Consider the following 11495-nt stretch of genomic DNA (forward strand, 5'->3'; position numbering starts at 1 on the left):
CTCTAACCACATCACCTCATCGATCCCTCACAACCTACCAGGTCTGGGCTACCATTATGACCACTTCACAGATAAGAAACCTGTGGCCCAGAGAAGGGAAGACACCTGCCAAATGACAAGGTAGTTGAGACAAGATCTCCAAACTAAGTCCTGATAATCCAAACCCAGGGCACCTGGGTGGATCAGTGGTTGAGCATCTGCCTTTGGCTCAGGTCAGTGATCCCAGAGTCCTGGGATCGGTCCTTCATAGGGCTCCCAGCAGGGAGCCTGCTTCTCCCTCTGCCTGTGTCTCTGCCTCTCTCTGTGTGTCTCGAATGAATGAATGAATGAATGAATGAATGAATGAATGAATCTTAAAAAAATAAAGATTCCAGATCCAGCCCTCTTTCCGCTCTACCCTTGGAAGGGAAGAAGGTCCTCATACTCAGAGCTGCCTAGTAAGGACGTGAGTCTCCCGTCATTGGAGGAATGGGAGCAGAGGCTGCAGGACCGCTGGTTGTCTTGATGAAACAACCTACGAAGCTGACCAGAAGAGACCCCAGATCTCCCCAGCCTCACATGTCACCATCACAGAGGCCTGGTGGCTCCATCTCCCCATCACATTGTGCCCTGATGTGCCCCCATACCCATCTCAATGAGCCAGACCATTCCTCCCCACTGGGCTCTCCTCCTCTCACCTACCCCCCCAAGCCTCCCCAGGACCCTGAGGACAAAGGCCCCTCCCCTTCAAGGCCAGTCCCTTGGCTCCGCCCACTTAACCTCTACCCTCCCCTACTCACTAGGCCACCTTCTCACAGAAGATCTGCCCTTCTTTTTTTTTTTTTTTTTTTATTTATTTATGATAGGCACACAGTGAGAGAGAGAGAGGCAGAGACACAGGCAGAGGGAGAAGCAGGCTCCATGCACCGGGAGCCCGATGTGGGATTCGATCCCGGGTCTCCAGGATCGCGCCCTGGGCCAAAGGCAGGCGCCAAACCGCTGCGCCACCCAGGGATCCCCAAGATCTGCCCTTCTGAGAACACTCCGCACTCACTCTGCAGAGGGACAGCCAGCCAGAAAGTGCCACATGGGCAAGAGCCAAGGAGGAGCATGCATCAGCGTGTCCCTGGTGCCGAGTACAATGCCTGGCACACAGTAGCTGCTCAGTACTTGACTGAAAGACTAAAAGAAAGAATGACCAGGTGCATCTAGGTGTAGAGCTCATCATCACACCTCTGTCTGTGGGGTCTCAGAAGCACACAATGGGGATGTTCCACTTCAACTTATAACATCAAAACCCATCCAGCCCTGCCTTTGGAAGATACTTTAAGACCCCCTAGGAAAGGATTTTCTGTAGCAGGGAATTCCTATGAGTAGATAGATAGTGGGGTCACAGATGGGGAGAAAAGGCACAGAGAGGCACAGCCATTGGTCCAGAGTCACACAGCAAATGGTTAGCAGGACCAAGCTTGAGACCCACAGGGAAGGGGGGCCCATCTGTCTTTTTCTTTTCTTTTTCTTTCTGGGGCACATGATGGGGGGTAAAGGTGCCTATGGCCACAGGACCAACCTGGCACATGTCCCTCAACAAAGTGCCACTCAGAACAGCTACCACTCAATGTGTCCTTAACCCCCATGGCCCTGTGTGCTGTACCATCATCCAGAGATTGCCACTCCTGGACCTCATGCCTTAGGAAGTCAGTGCTTTCATCCTTTTTTACAGAGGACACTGAGACTCAGAGAGGGTAAATGAAAATACCCAAAATACCAGCCACTCCAGTGGCAAAGCTGGGACCCGAACCCAAGCCATCTGACTGCAGAGCCTTGCCCCGAACCTCTCGACTCCCTGCTCCTTCTAACTTACCATCCACTCTGTCACCAGGCAGGTCCCTTCACTTCTGGAGGCCACAGGGAGCACATCTCTACACCTGGGCAGTTCCCAGGGGGTGGGACCAGGTGCCCTGCAGAGGTGGGCACCTCCTGTTCTTCCAGTTTTAAATCTGAGAGATCAGAAGATTGCACCCTTCAGTGACTCAGGCTCTAAGATTCTACCGGGAAAGGGGTGTGGCTCTGTCCCACCCTCCAGGATTTGAAAACTAGGTGTCTATCTGCCTTCCTCTTTCCTACAAACTCTGCTCTGCCCAGCACAAGCTAGAGAAAACCCTCAGTGCTCAGGCTAGGAAGTGGATGGGGGTAGGAAAAAGCAGCTCAGGAATTTCTGCAACCACAGGACGATGCCTGATGCCTGATGCCTGCCGCAAGGAGACCCACGGTGAGTGAGTCATAAGCTGTGCCTGCAGAGGAAGAGGGGGCCACGCAGAGAAGACGACCGGTCAAAGGGTGACTTGAATCTCTGAGTAATGTCGGGAGGGATATATTTGTGCAACCCATGGGAGCCTCTGACACATGCCACTCTGTTCCCTTCCCAGGTCCCCTGCCCCCGCTGCCTGCCTCTCTTTGGAGCCTTTTCCACGTTCTCCTCCAGCCCACAGGCTGGCGAAGCAGCCAGACCTCTGTGGTCAACACACCTAAAGGCCAATGTCACTAGTCCGTGTCCCCAGCTCACAGACAGCCCCTTAGAGCCTACTCCCCCTAGAAAGATGCTCAGAAGTGTTGCAAGCTCCCAGAAAGGAGCCTCCCTCAGAAAGCCCAGATTAGTGGAAGCAGGCTGGGGGAGAGCAAGTCAAGAGGATGAGTCTGTCTTCAGCAGGGAAGCTGACCAGAGCAGGAAAGGAAACAAACACAGTGACTCAGTTCACCCCTGAAAACCAAATGTCTAGTCACAGCAGAGCATGGCAATATCCAGAATTAGGGGTAAGGCAAAGAAAACGTCTGTGTGGATGGATGGCCTCGGGTGGAACACAACACAGCCTTTGGGAATGCTTCCAGGGAGGTTGTAAAGACCAGGGAGAGATGTTTATTATAAATCGTTTGGTAAAAGGAGCAAGACAAAAATTGAGTCATGGTCTCAGCAATGTAGAACAATAAACACAGAAGAGAAATGCTGCTAAAATATGAAGTGGTGCTCGTAGGCTGGTGGTGAGTGATTTCCCAGTGATTTCACCTCTAAACTTCATTCCTCGGCCCAGTTCAGGCTTAGAAAGGTCTCTTTGGCCATGTATGGGGGAAGGATGGGGGGGTGAGGCGAGAGCTCGGGCCTGGGTGATGGGAAAGGAACAGAGTGGAGGCTGGATGGAGGGGCAGGGCAGGGTCAAAGCCAACAAAAGGCGCGTTATGTAAGAGGGACACGAGAGCAGAACAGAATCCCCAGACGCTGCACCCCCAGGGGCTGACCCAGACCTTGGCTACCCGCAGTGGCTCAGGCGGGGCTGGGCACTGTTTCCGGCCTGCCCCGTGTCTCTACAAAGCCCAGGACAGCGAGGAGGGAGCCATGCATGCACCTGGAGGAGGGGGTGGCTAAAAAGGGACACCTTCCTCCCTCCACGCTCCAAGCACCTGCAGCTCTTTCGCACATGTGGAGAGGTAGGGTTGTTAAATCAGAAAAAGGCATGATTTGTCCTGCTCGATAAATATACAAGATACCCTTTTTCTCATATCTGACTGTCAGGGCGAGGATGCTCCATCCTAAGCTGTTTCAAATGTTGATGGCCTTTGCAGAAGCTCCGTGTCAGGACATGAAAACCTGACCTGGGAGTTCCATCTTGAAGCTTCTCTGACACCAGAACCTGACACAGGACACGTGAGAGGTTGGTTTGGGCAGAGCCACAAATTCCTGCAAAACACTGGAAACAGGGGTGTCTGGGTGGCTCAGTGGTTGAGCATCTGCCTTTGGCTCAGGGTGTGATCTCAGAGTCCTGGGATTGAGTCCGACATCGGACTACAAACAGGGAGCCTGCTTCTCCCTCTGCCTGTGTCTCTGCCTCTCGTTGTGTGACTCTCATAAATAAGAAATAAAATATTAAAAAAAAAAAAACACTGGAAACAGCCCACATGTCCTTTAATGGGGGGATGGGTAAATAAATGACACCATGCACAAAAGGAAGCCCACCCGTGGAAAGACGAGGTCAACTCACGTGCTCCATGGAAAGATGTTCGTTCACAATATACGGAGTGAAAAAACAGTCCAACCACAGAGATGTTATCATTGTACCTCTTCTGAGAGCCAGAGCTAAACACATGTAGACCCAGAGGCGTGTATTTGGACACAAGAACACACCAAACTCCAGCAGTTTCTCCCAAGGGATGGGAGCCAAGGGAGGGGACCCTTTCTCACCCTACACCCCTAAATCGCTCGTGCATGCATTACTTATGCAACCAGCCAGCATTAGCAGTGGTTGCCTACGGAGGGGGACAATCCAGGGAAATGGGAGTGACCAGGAATGGGTGCAGCATTTCTCTCTGGGGTGATGAAGGCATTCTAAAATGGACTATGGCAATGGCTGCACAATTCTGTGACTATACACACACATACACACACAAAACCCAATGAACTGTACACTTCAGTGGATAAATTGTCTAGCAGGTGAATTATGTTTCAATAAAGCTGCTATTTAAAAAAGAATTAGCAAAGGGAAAGGTGAGCCCAGCAGAAGGGAGGTGCACTGTATTGGCAAATTCCGTCACCAGCCCTTTCAGGTAATAAATCTTTTTTTTTTTAATGTTTTTTTTTAATTTTTTTTTATTTATTTATGATAGTCACAGAGAGAGAGAGAGAGAGAGAGAGGCAGAGACATAGGCAGAAGGAGAAGCAGGCTCAATGCACCGGGAGCCCGACGTGGGATTCGATCCCGGCTCTCCAGGATCGCGCCCTGGGCCAAAGGCAGGAGCTAAACCGCTGCACCACCCAGGGATCCCTCAGGTAATAAATCTTAAGGGCAGTTTATGTATATGGTTGGAGGATGGGGGGCGCGGTTTTCTTGGCTCCCACAATTTCATCCTGGCCAACAGAATTTCCAGAAGGGCTCAGTCCTTCAAGGTTGTCCTAGAGGCAGAAGCCCCCTGCCCTGCCCCGGCAATACCAGGATTCCTGCCAAGGGCACAGCACCCTGCCCCTACTTGCACATCTCAAGCAATGGTAAGCTCCCTTCCTCGCCTATTCTATCTTAGCTTTCATGGCAAAGAACCCCTCCTATATCACCAACATGGGCCACCCAGACATTTTTTTTTTAAGATTTTATTTATTTATTCATGAGAGACAGAGAGAGAGAGAGGCACAGACACAGGCAGAGGCAGAGGGAGAAGCAGGCTCCACGCAGGGAGCCCGACGCGGGACTTGATCCCAGGTCTCCAGGATCACGACCTGGACTAAAGGTGGCACTAAACCACTGAGCCACCGGGGCTGCCCCCACCCAGACACTTTCACTCTCTCATCCCAGCCGTGTCCTCTGGGCCAGATGGAAGGTGTGTGTTGACCTAATCCCCCACCGCTCCCAGGTCCTAGCTCCTTCCTAGTTATATGAGGGCCCCCATCACTGCCCTCCACACCCACTCAAGATAGATAGCCTACATCCATCTCACACATTTGCCAATATACAAGGAACATGGAACTCAAGGTTTCTAAAAACCCTGGTGGATGCCTGCATCCAAGGAACCAGTATCCACCCTGATGCCGGGGATTGGACAAATTCCAGATGAACAGGACCTAAACCACAACTACAACTGCCCCCTTCAAACTGAAAACACCTGGTCACTCTCCTCACCCACTAGAGAATCCGTAACAGAATGAATGGCAATTCTCACAGGTAATAGAAATTGTTTGCTGAGCACTCGCTATGCCCCAAAGCACTGGGCTGAGTTTCTTACCAGCACTATCTCATTAAATCCTTGCAATAGAACCCAGTAGGAAACGACTAAAATTCCCATTCTACGGATTAAAATGTTGAGATTAAGCTGCTGGCCCAAGTTCACGTTGGTTAACATCATGTGGAGTCCGTGTTGGAAGCCTGTGCTGGCCCAAACCAGGGGGAGATTCATGGGGAAAATTTGGGACCGTTAGACTCTCAGAGTCAGAAGGGACTTGAGCTGTCGAATAGCCTACAGCCTTCAGTTCACAGCTAGGGAAACTGAGACCCAGAGAGAGTAAGTGACTGCCTGAGGTTACCCAGGCCTCCTGGCCCCCAGGTCAGGGTTCTTTCCTCTGCTCAAGCTCCCTCAAGAAAGTAGGAGGGACTCATCCTGCCACCCGCCCCACGGGGCTTCTATGTGAGTACAAGCCCCTACTTGCCCGGGGCTTTGAAATCCCAGGATGAAAGGCACCGCGGCAGCAAAGTGGCACTGTGGGCCAGAGTGTGCCCGACCTCTGCCAGGACTTGCAGGCTGGCATCCACCTGCTCACCTGCTCAGGGTGGGCGAAACGCTGCAGGGGCCACTGGCCAAGCCATAGAACTCCAAGAGGCCTTGGAGCTCAGAGCACTGTGGGAAGGGATGTTCCAAATGCTGACGTTTCCAAAGGGATGGCCCCAGGTAGGGAGGGCTCTGGAATTTTAATTATCTGGCACGAAAGTGCTCACTGCTCCTTGGGTGGGGTGAGGAGGGTGCACGGTTCACTGGATCACTGGAGGCAGCAAAGGCTAGCTTGCATTCCCTCCAAACGAAACCTCTAAGGTGGCTTGCTTCCTTGGGAAGGGGCTAGAGCCCCCCCCCTCCCCGCCTCCAACCTCCCAGGCTTCCAACCCCCCAACCGCCTGACTTAAGAGGCTCCCTCAGGTGAGCCTGGACCAGGAATTTGAGGCATTTCAAGAGGGTTATTAATAGCACTGAAGTGTTGAGAAGAGAGGGGCCAGCATGCTCAGTGGGCACAGCCCTCTTCCACCCAGCGTGGGATCCACAAAACAAACCCAACCCTGTCCAGGAGAGGGCACTTCACCTTTTGCGGTTTCAGTCTCCACCCCTGTAAAATGGGGGTGGGGTGGGGGGCTGGCAGTTCTCAGCCCAGAAGGTAGGAAGAGGGGGGAGAGCAAAACCCGGCCGAAGAAGGAGCAACACACCCCACCCAGGCCGGGTGAGGGGCCCCAACAGGAGGTCGTGAATGGATGGACTGTTACAAAGCCCCAGGAGGCTGCCACCGACAGGGAGGGACAGGAAGACTCCGCCCCGGCTTTCCTCCTCCCAGAGTCCAGGCCTGTCTTATAAGGAGGCTTTTCCAGGACTTAACCCCCGCTGCTCTGAGGCTGGAGAGGGTCTGACTCATTTCTACCTCACCCTCACCCCAGTACCAGGGGCCCAGGCCTGGTACAAAGGGGGAATTCAGGCAGCAGGCCCAGGACACCACAGTCACTGAACAACCCTGCCCCAGCACCTTGTTTGTGCTCAACCTTGGGGCTCAACCTGGAGACACAAAGTTAAGGGTCACCTGGTCCCTCTTCCCAAGGGGTACAGCGGCCAGAACACAACTGCTGAAACTCTACAGGACTGAGCAGGACACGTCAAGATCAATGTAGGTGGATGCAGTGCTCTGGGCTCACTGGCCAGGGAGTAGCAACTTCAACAAGAGGAGCAGATTCCTCCTTCCATCGGCCGCATCCATCCCCACACCCCACATGGACCAGCACCCCAAGCATTGGTGCCTCCTCTATGCCAGGCCCTGGCTAAGCAAGCATGAACTAGGTCACTTGAGTCTCTCAACAACTCATTAATAAGAAATTATTCGCCCCATTTCAGAGAGGAAAAAACTGAGGTGCCAAGCCATTAAGAGACTTCTCTAAGATCTAACGGCTGGGAAACAGATGCTGGGATTCCACCCAGGCAGCCTCACCCAGGGAGGGAGAGGTGAGCCACAAAACTGAGTTTCCCAGGCAGTCTGAAATTCTCACCCCATCTCTCCAATCTCCAGGGTTGGGGGAGGAGGCACTGGGGGGCTGCCCCGGGAAGCCTGGGGTCGGTCGCCCTTCTGAGAAGTGGCCACTGGGCAGTGACAGGCTGGGAGCAGGGTTGGCTGAAGGAGGGGGCTGAGGAGGCCGGGCTCGGGCCTTGACCAGCCCCCTGGACACGCCTGCCAGCTGGAGCACCCAGCTTGAGCCTGAGTCAAAGGGCAAGCAAGGGTTCTGACTTACTCCTCCTGTGCACCCCATCTATCCCCAGCCCTACTCCCCAGGCTCAGTCCAGGCGGGAAGGGGCCTGTCCCTAGAAGCGTCAGCCACGTGTACTAGGGCTGGGGCCAGGACGAGCTGGGGACCGGGACAGTGAGGGAGGAAGATCAGGACACGCTGGCCGAGTGGGCCACAGCTCCATCGGGGTAGTGCGTTGGGGGATTCGAAGGGGCCGGCTCGGAGGGGGTTCCAGGAGGGGAGGGGGCGGTGCGACTTCCCTCAGGAGGGGGAAGGGCGAGCTCATTAGGGGCAGGAAGGCGCGCCCAAACGCGGAGGCAACCCGCGCGGACGGAGCACTTGGTCCCCAGCCACTCCCGCCGCGCTCGGGGCCTGATCCCCCAGAGACCCGACTCCGGCGCGCCCGGGTTGGGGGCGTGGCCCGGGGGCTCCCGGCAGGACCCCCCGGCGCGCCGCACCCCGCCGGACTCACCTGCGATGTGCTGGCGCCGGGCGTCGTCCAGGTGCGTGGACAGCACGTCCCCCATGGCGAGGAAGAGGAGCCGCGGCCCGGATCCGCCCGTCGCTGCCCGCGCTGCTCAGGAGGACACGGCTGGCGCCATGCAGCCCGGCCCGGCCCGCTCCCGCCGCCCCTCGCTGCGGCCTCCGCTCTGCCCGCGCTCCAGCCCCGGCCGCGTCGGTCCCGCCGGCCGCCTCCGCCCCGCGCCCCAGCCCGCGGCGCCGCAGCCCCGCCGCGCCCCGCCCCGCCCCGCCCCGCCCCCCGAGCCGAGCCCCGCCCCCCGCGCCGAGCCCCGCCCCCGCCGCGGCCGCGGGGCGGGACACCCGGGGCTGCGGGCGAGGCCGGGACAAAGACCGGTCCGAGAGCGGGAGCGAGCAGCGGCGCGCCCGGGGGCGCACCAGACCCAGGCCCAACCCAAGAGAGAGATGGGGCCGGTGGGGGCCCCTGAAAGAGCGGGGAGCGCCGGGGCCTCCAGCCTGGGGTCACCTCCTCCCCTATCCTCGCGGGAGGAGAATCGCGCCCAGCAGGCCGTGGGGAACCGGGAGGGGATGCCGAGGCCCCGGTGCGGGCACTCGGCGTTCGCACCCCACTTCTCCGCCCGCCGCCTCCCGCTCTCAGGAAGCTCCTGGCCTGGATCCGACCTGCCCCAGAAGGTGTGCCCGGCCCGCCTTGCACAATAGCGCGGGGAGGGGGGGTGGCCAGAAGGCTCCCCGGGTGTCAATGCCAGGCGGACATTCCTCAGGCTCAGCGCATGGGTATTTCACTCGGGAGGTAGCTTGTGGGACAGGGCAGGGCAGGAATGGAAAAAAACAATAGAACTTTCCAGTTGCTCAAAGATTCTAAACTCACGGACCTGCATGGTCTGTGGGTATCAATCGGGCCTGCGGGGCTGGGCATGGGTGTGTCCAGGGTGCCACAGGAATGTGTCGATCCTACCCTCACCACCCCCCAGGCCAGTAGAGGAAATAGGCCAACAACTGGGACCCCCAAAATCATGGGTTGGGGTAGCAGAAGCCTTCCTTGGCTGCTGATGCTCAGACTTCCCCAAGCTGCATCCCAAAGGTCATCCAGCTTCTGCGTGCTCACCCTGGTGACTGAGTACCCACCACCCATGTATCCCACCCTGTAATCGGGCAGTTCTTACTGTAGCTATGACAAAGGCAAAGAATGTGGTAATAAAAGTTGGCATTACTGGGCACAGGTACTTCAGTCCTTTCAACATCGCCAAAGGTAGGTTTGAAGTTGACTAATGTGATACTGGCCCTCGTTTGTGCAGCCAGTGGCTTACCAGTCATTCAGCATACAGGTGGTAACTACCTGCTTGCTCAGCCCTCTACAAGATCCCGGGGTGGGGGTGCTGGGAGCAGGGGTGCTGGCTGGCTGTCCCAGGACTGGAGAACTCTTAATCTCAGGTGGTGAGTTTCAGCTCCACCTGGGGTATAGAATACTTAAAGATAACTTAAAAAAAAAAAAAAAAGGAAGAAAGGAAGAAGAAAGAAAGAAAGAAAGAAAGAAAAGAAAGAAAGAAAGAAAGAAAGAAAGAAAGAAAGAAAGAAAGAAAGAGAAAGAAAGAAGAAAGAAAAGAAGAAGAAGAAAAGAAACATGCTGAGTGTGGGGTTAAGGGAAGTTGCCTAAGCTGTCCTACCCTCTCTGTGACCCAGGACAAGTGGCATTATTCTGAACCTTAATTTCCTTATCTGTCAAATGAGAATAATGACACTTTGTTGTAAGGCTTAAAGCATATAACAGAGCATCCAGCACAGTGCCTGGCAGAGGATCGGTCATCTCAATACATAGAGCCCACCATTCTCTTATTGTTATCACAGTCCTTGCTGTCAAGAGCCTATAGGAAGGAAAACATTTCATTTGTTTTTTTTGTTGTTGTTTTTTCTTTTTTATTCTCTCAGACACACAGAGAGAGGCAGAGACATAGGCAGAGGGAGAAGCAGGCTCCCCACAGGGAGCCTGATGTGGGACTCGATCCCAGGATCCCAGGATCACTACCTGAGCCAAAGACACTCAACCACTGAGCCACCCAGGCACTCCGAGAACATTTCATTTTGAGGAAAATCCTAGAGGGACTAGCACCTAAACTACCAGTAGAAAAAACAGAAGTTAAAAAAAAAAAAAGAAAAGAAAAGAAAAAACCGAAGTTGACAGCAGACATTGGAGAACAGCATTCCAGGAAGTGGAGAGCACAGGCATAGGCCAGTCTTTAAAGAACAGGATGGATTCATGCAGCGGAGAGTCTTCAGGTGGAGTTGAAGTCAAGCTGGTTTCCTTTCCAGAGATCAACTGAGGCCAAGAGAAGGAAAGTCACTTGCCAAAGTCACACAGCAAGGCAGAAGCAGAACCCAGCCAGAAGTCAAGTCTCCTGACACCCAGCATCTGTCTGTTCTCTTTGAGCAACCAGATAGAAGTAACCAGAAGCAAAAGAAGCTACTGCTCTCATTTCATTTTCCCCACAGCCCAAACTATAAGGACGGAAAGGTTTGCTTGCCCTAGGCTTATAGCTGGAGCCAGCCGGCATCTGGACACCCCAGGGCATGTCCTCGGTCAGAGTGGAGGCTTGGGCCAGTTGAGATAGAAGTGGGGCCACAGGCAGCCTTTTGTCAGCCTTTATGGTACACCCAGGCCTGTCACCCTGGAGCACCTACAAACCCCAGAATGCCAGAACCCTAGTCCATCCCTCCCCTTCCCCGCCCCCCCCCAACTTCATGGCTTTGGAGACCCTCTGTCACATGTCACCCAGCCCCTCTGAGCATCTGTGGTATGTAGAAAGCAAATGAAATCATGAAAGTAGAAAGGCCTGGTAAACTATAAAATGCTGTGTGGATGCAAATAGCTCCCCTCAGACCTTGACGCCAGTCCCAAGTGAAAATTCATTCAGTTGGGACTCCTGGGTGGCTCAGCGGTTGGGTGTCTCAGGGCATGATCCCTGAGTCCCAGAATGGAGTCCCACATCGGGCTCCCTACATGGAGTCTGCTTCTCCCTCTACCTGTGTCTCTGC

General features: G+C 54.7%; 1 protein-coding gene across 1 annotated transcript in view; it reads right to left on the reverse strand.

Moving 5' to 3' along the window:
• Positions 1-8656, reverse strand: part of NIBAN2 (niban apoptosis regulator 2) — a 51530-nt gene extending 42874 nt beyond the window's left edge. The window contains exon 1 of the mRNA XM_077850775.1: positions 8458-8656. Within this exon, the coding sequence (XP_077706901.1) occupies positions 8458-8512 (55 nt within the window). The 5' untranslated portion in view covers positions 8513-8656. The remainder of the gene's footprint in view (positions 1-8457) is intronic.
• Positions 8657-11495: the final 2839 nt, after the last annotated feature.

This window comes from Canis aureus, chromosome 16 (assembly GCF_053574225.1).
Source record: "Canis aureus isolate CA01 chromosome 16, VMU_Caureus_v.1.0, whole genome shotgun sequence".
Classification (NCBI taxonomy): domain Eukaryota; kingdom Metazoa; phylum Chordata; class Mammalia; order Carnivora; family Canidae; genus Canis; species Canis aureus.